The 16,548-nt window shown below is 40.4% G+C and overlaps 1 protein-coding gene across 1 annotated transcript in view; it reads left to right on the forward strand.

Annotated features, from left to right (window-relative positions):
- Positions 1–601: 601 nt before the first annotated feature.
- The window catches only part of SLC18A2 (solute carrier family 18 member A2), a 52,098-nt gene continuing 36,151 nt past the window's right edge, over positions 602–16,548 (forward strand). Inside the window, exons 1-2 of the mRNA XM_024198442.1 lie at positions 602–722; positions 2,583–2,934. Coding sequence (XP_024054210.1) covers positions 602–722; positions 2,583–2,934 — 473 coding nt within the window. The remainder of the gene's footprint in view (positions 723–2,582; positions 2,935–16,548) is intronic.

The following is a 16,548-nucleotide window of genomic DNA, read 5'->3' on the forward strand; positions in this document are numbered from 1 at the left end:
GTTCTTGTAAACATGAACCAGTGCAGGGCTGAGTCTGCAAGCGGGGAGAAGGAAACCTGGCGTGTACCACCTCTGTTTGTGGGGAAGGTCCCAAACCCAGCGGAATGGCTGCGATTCCTGCGTGCAGAACCGATGGCTGGGGTGTAAAGGGCGCAACGCGGGGAGACGGGAGTGAAGGGCTGAGTAGATTTGCTCCATTTCTCTGCAGCAAGAGGATACAGAGGACTAATCCTCCACCATGTATTGGGGGCCGTTGTGCTAAGCTGTTGGGTTGCGGGGGGGGGAGGGGAGAAGGATTTCTTTCACGTTATGTCACATAATAATGACAATTTGAAGCCAGAATTTAACTGATCATTTTGAGAGAAACATCAGGCTAGTCTAGGATTATGGGTAGAGATCTAACTACACCTCTGCCGCCTACCCCTGAGTAAGAAAGAAACTAATCACAGTCTACAAAATTCCCCTATTGATGGAAATGGGGAAACAAACCTGCGCTAACTAAGCGGGTCATGAAAGCAACAGGGAGACAGCTTTTCCTGGATTTGCCTAACTCTCCTTTATATGTTTGCAGTGTAAGTCATTGCCTGAGGGAGCCTGAGCCATGGCTTGGAATGATTTCAGTGTCCTCAGCTGGTTCAGGGAGAGTCGGCAGTCCCGAAAACTAATTCTGCTTATTGTTTTCATTGCATTACTCCTGGACAACATGCTGCTTACTGTAGTGGGTAGGTGGAACCTTTTCTTTCCAACTTACTTTAACAACAAAACCTTCCCAATGGATGCACTGAACAGTCTGTGTACAGTATCTTCTTCTGCAAGTTTGATTGGTGTTTCTTTCTAAATAATACATTCTCTGCAATACATTTTTTCAAATTATATATGAGATATTGTAGATACTGCACAAATACATACTCTACTCATCCACTCACCTCATAGTTTTGGTTTAGTTTATGTTTATTAAAAAAATACATGATAATTATCTAAAAAGTTCTTCACAGAGTTATCAGTAATTTCTAGTGGGGAAAAAGTTATCTGTCATTTTCTAAATTATTTTTAACTGTGCAGCATTTTCTTTCCTCTGTGGTCATGCAAACCAGAAGGACAGGCTAGATAACACTTGAGAAATATGTTTCCTCATGATCATTCCTGTGCACTCGCCCCCATCATCATTGCTCTTATGAGATGATTTTGGTGGCAAAGCAGTGTTATTTAGTCAGACTAATATGAAGGCCTTTTAGATAGATTTTAAATAACTCACAACTAGGTTTAGTAAAATCAACTTTGATCAGAACAAAGATCAATGGCAAAAGTTCCATGGTATAGAGGCAGGACCTAACCACATATTAGGATAGAATACTTACAGTTAAAGTTAGAGTTCAAGTTTTTGAACATTTTTAACTGATTGTTTTAGAAGTCCTCATATTAATATAAATTTGGATACAAAGATGCAAATAATAAAAAGTCGAAAATACCAGTTTGTGTTCACACACTTGTATTACATAGATATACACATAGATTCTACAGATTTGACACCTTGGGCTATACCATGGCAGTTTTAAAACTAAATTCCTTATTGATTTCATTAAGGAGTTCAGCTTAAAAAAAGAAAAGAAAAAATGATGGCACAATATGGCCTCTAATGAAAGGCTAATATATTTTTGGCGAGTAATTTTTTTTTTTTTAAAGGAAAAATGTTCTCTTGTAAACAATATATGCATTTCATTGGTTGTTCAATAATTATGTTGGAAGACCTTTTATGTAATCTCAGTTTGCAGGTTTGCTGAAAAAATATATTTCAGAACCATATATAGTTTCAGACTTTTGCAGGAGGCAATACACGTTAACTGTTGATTTTGTCACTAATATTTTCTGATTAAAAATTACTGTCTCACCTGCTTTTACTATTTTAAAAATACTAATTTTCCTTTATTATATATTAATCCAGTTAGGATATAACTAATATCTTAAAACACGTACAGAATTTTACTTTTAAATTACTTCATTTTATATGAACTTAAAAACCCCTCACCAATGAACAGCGTGAACATCTTAGATCTCTATTTATTTAATATAAAAATAATAGAAAATCTTTTCCCTCTTAATAGTGTTATTCCCAGCAACATTTATTGAACATAATATATTTTTATTGGAAGTGTCCATGGTTTAAATGCCTTCTTAGATCAGTAAATGTTCTTTGTAAAAGCATCACACGGCAAGACTGCACAAATAATGTCTTGGGGTTCCTCACATGTTTTGCCCTTAAATAGTAGTTGTGTAGACAGATAGTCATGTCTGTCAACATAAACTGAATATCTATGGAAAAGGCTTGCAGAAGTTGCTTATAACTACACTTCCTAATTATAATTCAGTACAGTCAGTTTTTCCCCCCCTGGAATAACGTTTGTTATAATGCTTTGCTGAAGGCAATATATCTCAAACTCTTTATCATTGTTCTATATAACAAAGCCCTATTTTTATTTGTTCTGATGTTACATTTTCTGTGATAAAGTATGCATGCTAATGAAATTATGGCATTTACATACAACAGATACTAAGTTACTTACATATTGTGTTTGCTTTTCCAGTGCCAATAATTCCCAGTTACCTGTACAGCATTAAACACCAGAAAAATGAAACAGAAATCCAGACTATGAGACCTGAGATAGCTGCATCAACTGTGGCCAGTTTTCAAAGCATCTTCTCCTATTATGACAATTCCACAATGGATACTGGAAGTCAGTCTGATAGGACAAGATCAAGAGATTTGTATCATACTCAGACAGAGCAAATGGTGGTTAATGTGACTAATGCACCATCTGATTGCCCCACGAAAGACAAGGACTTGCTAAATGAAAATGTCCAAGTTGGTTTATTGTTCGCTTCTAAAGCCACTGTGCAGCTAATCACGAACCCTTTCATAGGGCCAATGACAAACAGGTATGTTATTTCTCTTATATTGTTAGCATTTTATACTAAGATTTTACTATAATCAGTATTTCAAACAAAGATTTATTTTCTTTTTCTATGGCCCCGACTCCCTGGAGTTCTCATTTCATTTATAGGCACTGGAATATGTTTGACTATCACATCTGCTTTATAACTAAAGCTTTTTCAAAGTAAACTGGTGTATTATGCTTGAACCATTTTGCTACTTTAATCATCATCCAATTTCTTTTCTCTTTAACTCCTCGGTCTGCATATCTTTATAGAAGCTTTTACTGAAGCTTTTACTGAAAGGGTCAGTCAAAAATACTACATTACTGGGCCAGAAAGACAAGATGGTTCAGTAACTAAAACAGCCAGATCATTGTGCGTAAACCTATAATGTGAGAATTTGATGTTGAAGTTGTAGGCAGCATTCAGAATTTTTTCCTTGCATGTGCTGTAGAGACTCATTATTTATAGTGCATCTTGCGAATCTAGGACTCTGGTTAATGTTCTATGAGCTCATAGTGAGAAAAAAAATGCAAAGCTGTGTTTGACCTCAGTGGGAAAGGGAGCAAGACTATTGTATACGTAGTTGATGCTTTGCTGTTCCATCACTGAACTACAATATAGGAGGCTAGATCCTCAGCTGGTGTAAATCGTTTTACTTCATTGAAATCAATGGTGTCACACTGATTTACACACTGAGGTTCTTGTCGAATGTCTTCATACAAAATGTTCTTTTGTAGATGTTATATGTGGAAATATTGAAAGGAAGGGTGTTTAAAGGGGACATTGCTGAAAATTTATTTGAATGGAATTAGAACCACACAGCTATAGTATTCATACTATTAGTATTTCACCAATGAAATTAAAAAAAAAAAAAAAAAAGGAAGCACGGTGTTGTTTGTTTGGAGATAGCATATTTATAATTGTAGTTTATTTTAAGCATTTGGTGTAAGTGGAACAGACTAGAGGTTATTTTATTGATAATAGCTCAAGTAGTACAGAAATGACAGTATCATAATAAGTGACATGATGAATATGTGGACAGGAGTGCTCTGTGCACAAAGTACAATACTTTAAACTTGATCTATTTTTTTTTAAAACAATTGTGGGAGTTCCATTATTAATTATGAAAATGAACATTTTAAAGCCCTGTTTTAATGTTAATGGTTTGTGTGCATGTTCCCCATTGAAGCAATTTCTTTCAATCCCTGGGCTTAATACTATATGTTACCTAATCACATGTTACATGGTACCTAATCTGTAAAACGTATGAGAATATAGGATCCCTGTGTACAAGGTTACTTCCAATTTTGTTTAAAGTCAAAGCATTATTTTTTGTGTTTTAGATGTAACCTGTTTTTTCAACAAACAGTTTTCTCTCTGGAAAGTGTTCTTTGGCGAGCTCTCTATTATGTTATCCTGGTCAGATGGTTTTCTTTTGTTGGAACATGCAATGCTTCTCATGCATGCCAGTTATACAAACAATCAAAACATTGGAAGTACTAGATATTTCTGCTTCTGAAGTCAAAACTGATACCCCTCTTAAATCTTTGGGCTTGTCTATACACAGAAGATAGAACAGTTTAACTAAATTTTTAGTGATACAGCGATATATACTACAGCGGGATTTGCACTGGTCAAATCTTCCATTAAATCTGTGCAAGTTTGTGTTTAGACCAGCCTTTAAACAAGATTCTCTCTCATCTCACCTCACACCTCCTTGCAAAAATTTTATGTAAATACCTAGTGGAAATAAGGGATTTTGTCGATGATGAGCAATTCCTATCAATTTATTCATCAACAGTAGTCATTATGATAAAGGTGGCATGTAGATTATTTGCCTAGATTGGTACATTTTTATTATAATTTTGCAAGGGTATATCCCACACACAGACACTTTCATATAAAGAATAGTAATCTTTTAATAATATGCCATTTACAAGTATTCTATTGATTTTGTTAGTGGTCAATTTAAGTGGTCACACTGGTAATACAGTTTATGTAGACTCTGTGGAAAAAAATACACTGTGGAAGTGCCTGGAAGCCACGGTGTGTGCATAATTATGGGTTCATATCTGTTTGTATTTTATGAACATAGTTCTGATGCGCCTGTGTCTTGGGATGGGGGGCATTGCTCCTGTGGAGCTGTGCTCTGGGGAGTATACTGGATGTGGTTACTGCCGGGGCACAAAGCCTCCACACAGATGGCCCTGAGCTCCTGTGGATCTTGAGGGATCTGTTTGGATCTCTGGGATCCACTAGGTTTGAGAATGGTCTGCCTAGCTTTTTTTTTTTTTTTTTTTTTTAAACATGGCTATCCCCTCCTTCCCATCAGGCCGATGTAGAGAGAGCTTTCTGAGAGGTTGCATACTGAGATTTCCTCCCGGACACTTCCTGGACCTTTTTCCAATGGGAGGGAGTGTTGTGAGGCATTGCATTACCTACCATATTGTATGTGGGCAGTGTAAAATTTATGATGTCCTTAACTATTAATTTCCTGTTTAAGTGTTTGAGTCTTGTAAACAAACAGTATATTCTTTTTAAGTATACAGAAAAGAATGTGATCATGACAAAATAACCCTAACTTTGATCCATGGAGTGTTGTGGTTTAATGTATAATTTTTACCTTGACTTCAGTATCTAAATACTTTCTTTTGAGGGATGTTTTAAGGAAAATATCATCAATTAATATATTCATCACCTCACAGCAGAGTTTTTTGGTGAAGAACTTATAATAGCTGTTTCTCTCTCTCTGTAGGTTAAATAGAAAGTGTAACAATATTGATTTATTATAGGTGGAACTGGTAGCACTGCCTATAGTTAAAGTTGCCACAGACTTCTCCTTATAAATAACCTGTTTTCAGTCGTTTATAACTTTGCCAAACTAAATTGTTCAGCCTGAGCTTTTCCATGCTGGGTGTCTTCTTCAAGTTGAATTGTTTTTGGAAAGTTTCAATAAAAATGGTTCTGCTGTTTCTAAGAATGGGATTAGGGAAAAAAATAAGTTTTGTCCATGTTAAAAAAAGTCATAACCTTTTTGGTGAGCAGCTCAGCATGTTTCTTTCTCAAAAGAGTTGCATGTTATGTTTTTGTTTTTAGATTACTGGGGAAAGAATGATATTTATTTTGGGTTATTGTTCAGATTGTATGAAGAAATGTGCCCTTTTAAGCACTCAAGTTTTGTACTTGATGCAACAGATAATTACATGAATTTCACTTTACAGTTGTAACTGGCTCTCTTACTTGTTTTTAGAGTTTTTCAGGATTTTCCATCTTTAATTCAATAATCTAATAATTAAAAATTAAAACCATCTCTAACTACACAAAAGAAAAAAAGGAGTGAGTGATGCTAACTAATGGTTGTTGAACATTCCAGCATCATTCAATGGACAGCTGACAATATACAGATATTTCTTAGAGAACTAGGGGTATGTCTACACAGAAAAAACTGTGCCTGGACTAGCTTACCTGAGCTAGTTTACATCCAGCTAGTATGGGAAACAGTAACAGTGCAGACAGTGCAATGCAGTCAGGATAAGCCCTGTATGGATCTTGGGTACATATTCTGTTCACTAGCCTGCTCCAAAGCCTGCACTGTGCCGTCTCACCTGAGGTTGTGTCTACACTACACTATGCTTACCTCTGTGCTCCCAGATGGGAGCAAGGGGGAAGCCACCCAGCGCTTCTTGCCTCCGGCAGGGAGATCCACACCCGGAGTCAGGTCAGCTGCCATGCTCTCTGCAGGAAGCTGGAACTCAGAGGGGCAGCAAGGCTCCCAACATAGAGTGTGGTGTCCGGACAGCAGACCAAGTTGGGAGCCTGGTGGAGACCCAGAGACAGCTTTCTTGTGAATTTCAGGGCTCCAGGGGACAAGAATGACACCCAACAGTGAATGTAAAGAATGCAGTGTCTACACCAGTGGTCTCCAACCTTTTTACGCGCAAGATCACTTTTTGAATTTAAGGGCAACCCAGGATCTGTCCTGCCCTTTCCTGAGGCCCTCCCCCTTCCCCAAAGCCTCACCTCGCTCACTCCATCCCCCGCCCCCGCGTCGCTTGCTCTCCCCACCCTCACTCACTTTCACCAGGCTGGGGTAGGGGATTGGGGTTCGGGAGGGAGTGTGGGCTCTGGGCTGGGGCCGAGGGGTTCGCAGTCTGGGAGGGGGCTCTGGGCTGAGCCTGGGTCAGAGGGTTGGGGTGCAGGAGGGAGTGAGGGGTGCAGGCTCTGGGAGGGAGTTTGGGTGCAGGAGGAGGCTCTGGACTGGGGCACAGTGTTGGAGTGCAGGAGGGAGTACAGGCTGCTGGCTCTGGGAAGGGGGGGTCAGGGCTGGGAGTGCAGGAGTGGGTATGGGGTGCTGGCTGTGGGAGGGGACTCAGGGCTCGGGTTTGGGGTGCAGGAGGGGGTTTAGGGTGCTGGCTCTGGGAGAGGGCTCAAGGCTGGGGCTTGGGGTGCAGGACAGGGTTTGGGGTGCAGGAGGGGGTATGGGGTGCTGGCTCTGAGAGGGGGCTCATGGCTGGGCGTTGGGGTGTGGCTTCCTGCTGGGCAGCACTTACCTGCGGCGGCTCCTGGTCTGCGGTGTAACATGGCTGCTGCTAAGGCCAGCTCCCTGCCTACCCTGGCCCTACACCGCTCTCGAAAAGGGCCAAGGCACCCTTGTGGCCCCTGGGGGAGGGGCAGGAGGCACATGGCTCTGTGCCCTGCCCCTCTCTGCAAGCACCACCCCCGCAGCTCCCATTGGCCACAGCTCCCTGTTCCCGGCCAATGGTAGCTGCGGGGGCAGTGTTTGCAGGCAGGAGCAGCGCATGGAGGGAGACCCTCCCCCTCTGGGGCCATGCTGGCTGCTTCCGGGAGCGGCGTGAGGCTGGGGCAGGCAGGGAGCCTGCCTTAGCGGCAGCCCCACTACACCACCAGAGACTGTGATGAACTGGGAGATCCTCTAGGATCAACCAGTGGATTGCGATCAACCGATTGGTGACCACTGGTTGACACACACACACTGCGTTGCCCTAACTACACCAACCAAGTCCTTTGCCTCTCATTGAGGTGGTTTTATTATGTCGGCATAGCAGGGGAGTTACAATGGTGGAAGGAGCATTTGAGTATGTACACCTCCACTGTTTTGTCCACAAAAGCTGCCTTTTGTCAACAAACTGTGTGGGCCTCATACTGTTACCCGTGCTAACTAGATTCAAGCTAGCTTGGATAGAGTAGCCCAGTGGTTCTCAAACTTTTGTACTAGTGACCCCTTTCACACAGCAAGCCTCTGAGTGCGCCCCCCCCCTTTATAAATTAAAAACACCATTTTTATATTTAACACTATTATAAATGCTGGAGGTGAAGTGGAGTTTGGGGGTGCAGGCTGACAGCTCACGACCCCCCCATGGAATAACCTCGCGCCACCCTGAGGAGTCATGAGCCCCAGTCTGAGAACCCCACTCCATGCACAGCTTTTGTTGTGTAGGCATATCTTCTGTTTGCCATGGAAGAGTCAATAGCGCAGTCTGCTTTCACTCTAAATATTGGTAAAAGTCACTTAAAAAAAAGCAAATATAGAGCTAGATTGTGGCTTTTCCATAAGCCCACAGGCAGAATCTAGTCATACTGCCTCAGGAGCAGATCAGGGATCATATAACTCAGTCACAATTGATCCCTGCTTCCTCACCTGGATCTGGAGTGGAGTTGGTAGGGAGTCATCTGCTGCAACAGGAGGAGTCACTTTATCAGATCTGGTGGGGTTTCACATGCCCCCTTTCTCCTCCCCCCAACTTTTGAAAAGAAGCCTAGACTGGTTTGGAGGTAGATGATGAAAATATTCTCCTTTGCCATGATGTTCCCACTTCATAAACTTCATTGACAGTGAATCATGTCCAGCTTCCACATAGTGGCAATTTCAAGTATTTTACTATTTCTACCCTTGAAAACGGGCTCCAGCACAAGCCAATGTCAAAAATCTACCTATGAGTCAAATATGATGGTATAATTTGACTTCATTTAGCAGATAGAGGGACAGAAACCAACATTAGATACCCACTGAATGTTCCAGAAAGCAGCCATTTTGAAGTCTTGCAATCTCTGTTAGTAGAATTTTAGATTTTATATAGAATTTTCTGCTAAGAAATTTCACACTTAAAATCCTCCCCTATGCTGGACAAGACAAGTTCCGGGCCTCATTAATATCCTTAGTGAAATAACACAAACTCATACACAACATTGATAAACAAATAGCACTTGCCATATTTGCAACCAACATCAACTTTTGATATATTGAACATCCACAAGTCAAGAAAGTTAAAAGTAAGTGACCAGGCTATACTTCTCCCTCAATGATTGCAGCTTGAAGTCAGTGTGTCTTGTGCTCCTAAGTGACTTCAGAGTTGGATTTTCTCAAGCTCCTAGGGGCCTAACTTTAGGCTCCTAATTTTTGAAAAATTTGGCCTGTGTGTATAACAAAATGTTTGTGAACTTTTAAAATGTATTGAAGTATAAATAATTTTTCATTGTTAACACTGAAGCAATTTTGTTTTGAAGTGACAAAGATTTTAATGCCACTAAGAGAAAAGATTAATACAAGTCAGCTTTAGCCCCTATTAGTGCATATAGATATGTACTGTGCTTAACTTTAAACACAAGTAATTATTTTTAAGTCAGGGGAATTATTCATGTGAATAAAATTGCATACCTGCCTAGTATTTGCAGGATGATGGCCTTAATTTTCAGTATTTTGTTTTGCCCTGTAGCAGTTTTGTAAAATTCAAGTAAGATACCTTTAGCAGTAGTAGCATTTAACCTCCCACTCCCTAGCCTTTATAAAATGTAGTACATTATAAATTTTAATCTAAAGTTGCAATAACACAAATCATCAAATTAGATTTACAAAGTCTCAACCTGAATTAAATAAATGATTTTAAAAATAAGTAATTTAATTTAATCATCCCACACTGTCAAAACCAGGGTGATAAGTGCTTGAAATGTTAATTATGGAGAAACCATCTACTTTCTACAACAAAGCAACATCAAGCCAGAGACTGAAACCTTTGTCCTTCAGCTCCCAGAACACAGCTCCCTAGCCCTTGAGCTGAAAGAAGTCACCATTAGCTGCCTGTTATAGAAGTGCTTTTATGTTCTTTTTAAGTTATAGGCAGCGATTATAGGGTAGCGTTCTCTCTCTCACCCACCCACACTAGTATTTTCAAAAGGTGTATCAAATACTCAGTGCTTCAGTTTTTGTTTGCCCAATGAGTTAAGCATGCAAAATCAGTGGAGATTTTGGAAAATATTGGTTGTAACAGCTCATCTTGTTCCCATTTAAAATAACAGAAACCCCCTGCCCCCCAAATTGACATTAATGGCAGCAGGCTGGATCCCTGCAGCTATCCATAAAAAAATTAATAACCTTGTTTAATTTCAACTTATGTTCTTTTAGTATAGCTCATGCATGGGATTTATGAGCTAAAAAGAGAAAATGAAATGTTAAACAAAAGCCAGAACATTTCAGTTCTGGATAAGTTTTTAATTACATGTATTAACTCAATAACTTCAATTTTCTTTAACTTTGTAGAAAGTCTCCTTTGCATCTGATGCACATCTGGCAGTTTTCAATCCAAAACATATTTTCCAAGACAAAAATTCAGGAGAAATAAAACAGGGCTCAATAATAATGGAAGCTAGTTGCTACCTTAGCTATGGAGAGCTACAGTTTGTAGGAAGAGGTAAGGGCCTTAACAATATTTGGGTTTGCTTCCTGCTGCCTTATGTAGTCATTTACATAGATGTAAACTGGGTGCAAAACAGTAGCATTTTATATTTAGTTTACACATAGATTCATAAATTCTAAGACCAGAAGGGACCACTGTGATCATCTAGTCTGACCTCCTGCATTATATATGGTTATGAAACTTGCCAAAAATAATTCCTTTGGAACTATACCATCCACTCTTGATTTAAAGATTGTTAGTGATGGAGAATCCACCATAAGCCTTCGTAAATTATTGTAATGATTAATTACCCACACTGGTGAAAAATTTACATATTTCCATTCTGAATTTATCTAGCTTCAATTTCCAGCCATTGGATCTTGTTGTACCTTTGTCTGCTAGGGTGAAGAGCCTATTATCAAATATTTGTTCCACCACATGCATATGTATGGGCTAATCAAGTCACCCCTTAACCTTCTATTTGTAAGCTAAATAGATTGAGCTCTGTCACTGTAAGGCATGTTTTCTAATGCTTTAATAATTCTTGTGGCTCTTCACTGGCCACAGCATCACACTGGGAGTCATGTTCAGCTGATGATCTACCATTTACATGTGTAAATGACTACAGAAGGCGTAAGGAGGTTAAGAATCAGGCCCATTCACCTATACCAAGAGAACAGAAGTATGAGGTAACAGGACAACAGTGAGATGATAGACTAAATTGCCTTTGCTGAAAATGGCAGAATTCTCAGAGTAAACATGCCAAAATGCAGAACACAGTCAGCCTATTCTCAGTTACACCAATACTATTCTGGAGTAATGGCACTGAAATCAAAGTATTTGCACCAGTGGAAGTAACAAAAAACACTGTTTCTGCTATCTTTGCCTGGTTTCAATTTTATTTCACTGCAGCACAAAATCTATCAATGGTTTATCTCACCACCATAAGGTAATCTCGCTAATTAGTATAAACCAGGGTCTGAATGCACTCTTTCCTGCTATCTATTGATGAATTGGGGGGGACCCCCCTCAGGAGCAAAAGATATTTGCATAGACACACCTACTTTGCCTAGGTGATCAGCAGACAGACCTGCTTTGCCTAAGTGATCAATTTGGGCTGTTGTGGGTCAAAATTTACTTTAGTCTTGGACGCAGGGGCAATGAAATGTTATTTTCTTTATTGTATGACTAAAGGGCAGGAAAAAAATAATTAAATTCATGGAGGTAAATGGTAAAGGGGATGTAATGTAACACAAGTTTACCAAAAATAGATCATGCCAGAGTGACCTGTTTTCCTCCTTTGAGAAAACAGATTTTTTAGATAAGGGGAAATGCAGTAGATCTAATATACTGGGATTTCAGTAAAGCATTTGGCATGGTACCACATGGGAAATTATTAGTTAAATTAGGAAAGATGGGGACCTATACAAGAATTGTAAGGTGGATAAGGAACTGGCTAAAAGGAAGAAGGCAACGGGTTTTGCTGCAAGGTGAATTATCGGACTGGAAGGAAGTAACTTAAGGAGTTACTCAAGGATTGGTCTTGGGACCAATTTTATTCAATATTTTTATTAATGACCTTGGCACAAAATGGAGGAGCTAATGATACTACATTGGGAAGCATCATCAATACAGAGGAGGACTGGAATATAATATTGGTAGATCTGGATGACGTTGAAGACTGGAGTGACAGAAATAGGATGAAATTCAATAGTACAAAGTGCAAGATCATGCACTTAAGGTCAAATAATAAGAATTTGTGCTACAAGTTGGAGGCTGATCAGCTGGAAGCAACAGAGGAAGGGACAGACCAGGGTGTTGATCATAAGATGACAATGAGCCACCATTGTGACGTGGCTGTGAAAAAGGCAAATGCCATGTAGGATGTATCAGCTGAGGCATTTCCAGTAGAGATAGAGAAGTATTAATGCCATTGGCAAAGGAACTGGTAAGACCTCATTTGGCATATTGTATACCGTTCTGGTGACCCACATTTGTGAAAGGAATTTAAACTGGAATAGGTGTAGAGAAGACTACTAAGATAGCCTACCTTATGAGAGGAGACTGGAAGAGCTTGGCTTGTTTAGTTTAGCAAAAAGAAGGCTGATAGGGGAATACGATTGCTCTCCATAAATACATTAGGTGGTAAATATCAGGGAGGGTGAAGAGATATTTAAGCTAAAGGACAATGCTGGCACAAGAATAAATGGATATAAACTGGTCATGAACAAATTCAGGCTGTAAATTAGAAGATTTCTAACCATCAGAGGGGTGAAGTTCTGGAACAGCCTTCCAGTAGGAGTTATGAAGGCAAACAATTAGTTTTAAGAGAGAACTGGGCAAATCTATGAGTGGAATTGCATGATGGTGTTGCTTGTGATGGCAGAGGGCAGGGCTCAACAGGCCCTAGGGCTCACTTATGGTTTATGTCTTAGGTTCCAAAAAGCTTATGCCTTAGGGTTTCAGCTGGTCACCTGCAGGGGTCAGGAAGAGATCCTCCCCCACCATGAATTCTGGGTGGAGGTTGACCTTCTTCCTCTGACGTATCAGGTATGGCCATAGTTGGAGATGGCTCATTGGATGGGATGGGCCAGGGCTCTGAGGTGGCACCAAGCAGTCTCTCTCCCAGGTGCTTGGCTGGTTGATTCTTGCTCATATGTTCAGGGGCAGGAGGTGAACCCATGTGAATGCACCTCTGAATTCTGGCACTTCACTGAGCTAGGACAACCAACTGTGAGGGGGGTGCAGCAGAGGGAAGTGGCATGTTAAAGGGACATTCACCCATTGGACTTTCACTCTGCAAGGTGGGAAACTGAGGCAAAGGACCTGTGTTCAAGATACTATGGGGCAGATGTTTTACTTATTGTTACTTCACTATTCTGGACTTACTTTTGAGTCATTATTGTGGAGTTTTCCCAAATTAATAAGTTTCCTTGGGCTCTTAATAAAAGTTTTCTTTTGTCATACACAGATTTGGTGCTTGTGAGAAGGGAAGTATTGCCTCTTGGCACCACGGGGTGTTTAGTTCTTTCAGATTTCTGGGTGGGGGCTTGAGCTGGATTTGTCTTGTACTGTTAAGAGGAACCCCTAGATATGGAACCTTGTTGCTGCCAATGCCACCTGGCAGAAGGGTTACATGAGTGTAATCACTACCAGACAATCCTGTAATATTGGATCCATCTCGTCACTGAATCTCAGCAATTTATACATACTTTATCCATAGCTGCCTTCCCCACTGATTAATGATAGGTATTTTTCCTGAAGTCAGAAATACTTGCAAAAGCTTTTCTAGCTGCAGAGAGCCCTTTGAAACATATTGGATTTTGTCTCAGATTTACCACTGAGCAAGTAATTCCCTACTTGTGGAATTAAAGAGAGTGAAAGAAAAAGGAGCAGTAGAGATAGAAGAGATTTACAGGTCTCAGGGTTTTCCTCTGCTATATGGTGTAGAGATATCACAAATCTGGGGAGAAAAGTCATGGGAAGGGAACAGAAGCTGAAATGTTCCAACCTTTTGCGTAGTCACAATTTTTCCCTGTACACAAAGCACCACAGAGCAACGAGGGGGAGTGGCCCAGGAGAAAGAGGGAGGAGTAATTAAAATAGTTGCTATGTGGGCTTATTTACATGTAAAAAAAAAAAAAAAGTTTAGTAACTGATCTGAGCACAAACTCCTAATCTGTGCATTGTAAACTCTACTGGAGGGGTCAGAGAACACAGCTATAGGACCTAATGGTAGCCCGGCAACCAAATAATCAGTGCTGCTATTTTAGGAGGATGTGCAGGTGTATTAAGAGAGGACCAAACAGGAAGAGACACTGCACATCTGTAAGGTGTGGGTGAGGGTTTCCCCAAGCCTATTTGTTAAACCCAGCCCCTGCCCTCTAGTGAGCCAGGAGCCCCATGCCGAGTTAGTGATGCTGCATCAGATCAACGTCTCCCCAAACCCTGGGCAAGATTTCAGGCAAGCCTTTCCTTTCCCTGTGTAATTTCCATAGGAGAGGGATCCAGGGCTATAATAACTTGAGCCAGCAAACACATCTTGCATTGAACCAATACCTTTGCCTCATACTGTTGAAGGATTAAAGAAATTTGAAATTCTGTTTTGATTCAGCTAAGGGAAATGAACACGTACAAATGAAATCTGGGTATACAGCAATTAATGTCTATATGGACAAAAAGTTTTGTATCAAATCTTAACCAACTGCATTAGGTGGCATGGCCCACTAGATAGGGCACATGGGACAGGATATCTGGGTTCTAATCCTAGTTCTTTCCCAGACATGTTCTGATCACTGTGCAAGTCATTTTCTCTCTCTGTGCTTCAGTTTCCCCATGATAAAGCAGGAATAATAATAATGCTTATCCATCTTTGTAAAATGTTTTAAGATATAGGGATGAAAAATACTATATAAAATGTTACAGTTCAGGACCAGTGGGTTCCAACATTTAGGTTTCCTTAGTGCCTTCAGTCTACAGAATTTCCATGAGTAGAAAGATTACTTAAAGACAGTGAAGTAAGTTAGAACTTGAAGGCCTGGATCCTGCAGTCCAGTAGAGTTTGACCTGCTCCAATGCAGCAGGATTGGATCCTAAATTAGTATCTGTTCTCTTGGTTTAGCCAACTAGGGTATATGGGGGATGTTACAGCTGAGTTCTCTAAACTGGTGTTGGGGACTTCAGCATGAATGTCACCTTAGCATGTATCTTCATGCAAATAACAATTTGAATTCAATGCACCTATGGTCAGCATCAGTCTGCTTCCTCACAATCTTACTCTCATAAATGATACAGATTTTTGGGATTTCCTTACTAGCAGCAGATATTCTGGTTGCTCCTCTTAATTCTGATCTTTGTCCATCAGGGCATATCTGCGGTGCCATTATTGACAGGCATAATCAAGACCTCACTTCACTGAGCATCCAAACATGTTTTTCTTAGAACGACTACTGTTAGCTTCTTATATATGGGTTTCCTTCCCATCTATTCCCTTTCCTTACCTTTTTTTCTTATTGCAGTACCACCATGTAAACTGGTGTTCAGACTACCAGCTAGGGATAGAAAAATAAAGTCCAAACCATAGGTTTTTTCACACACTTTTATTCAGGGCTTGCTTTATTTCCAGAAAACGCAAACTCAAAATCAGAATAAAACTCAGACTAATGGCTAATAACCCTTTCTACCTTCAGTCAGATGGGAAAGGATGGGGGACATACCTTCCCCTGCTCAGATCAGCCTGATGATATGTTACTGGGTTGTTGTCTACCAGTGCACCTTTATACCTTGTCACTCTCCCAGAGACCCCATTGGACAGTGCCTGGTACTTCCACATACTACAAAATGGTACCTGCCCTGAAAAGCTTACAATCTAAGTAGACAAGACAGAAAAAAGGAGGATATTAGCCTCATTTTACAGATGGGAAACTGAGACAGAGAGAGATTAAGTGACTTGTTCAAAGTCATACATGAAGCCTGTGGCAGAACTAGGAATTGAACTCAGATTTTCTGAGTCACAGTCCAGTTACTAATCCTATTTGCTTTAATTGTTAGCATAATGCCTAAATAATTGTGCCATATTATTTTTAATAAAGGAGAAGCATTTAGGGCAAAACTCCCCCTTCTAATCTCCATTGCAAATTTGTATTTCATATAGACTCAGACTTTAAGGTCAGAAGGGACCATTATGATCTTGTAGTCTGACCTCCTGCACAATGCAGGCCACAGAATCTCACCCACCCACTCCTGTAACAAACTCTTGACCTATGTCTGAGCTATTGAAGTCCTCAACTTGTGGTTTAAAGACTTCAAGGTGCAGAGAATCCTCCAGCAAGTGACCCATGCCCCACGCTGCAGAGGAAGGTGAAAAACCCCCAGGGCCTCTGCCAATCTGCCCAGAGGAAAATTCCTTCCCAACCCCAAATAT

Source organism: Terrapene carolina, unplaced genomic scaffold (assembly GCF_002925995.2).
Source record: "Terrapene carolina triunguis isolate 2854851 unplaced genomic scaffold, T_m_triunguis-2.0 Scaffold95, whole genome shotgun sequence".
NCBI lineage: Eukaryota > Metazoa > Chordata > Testudines > Emydidae > Terrapene > Terrapene triunguis.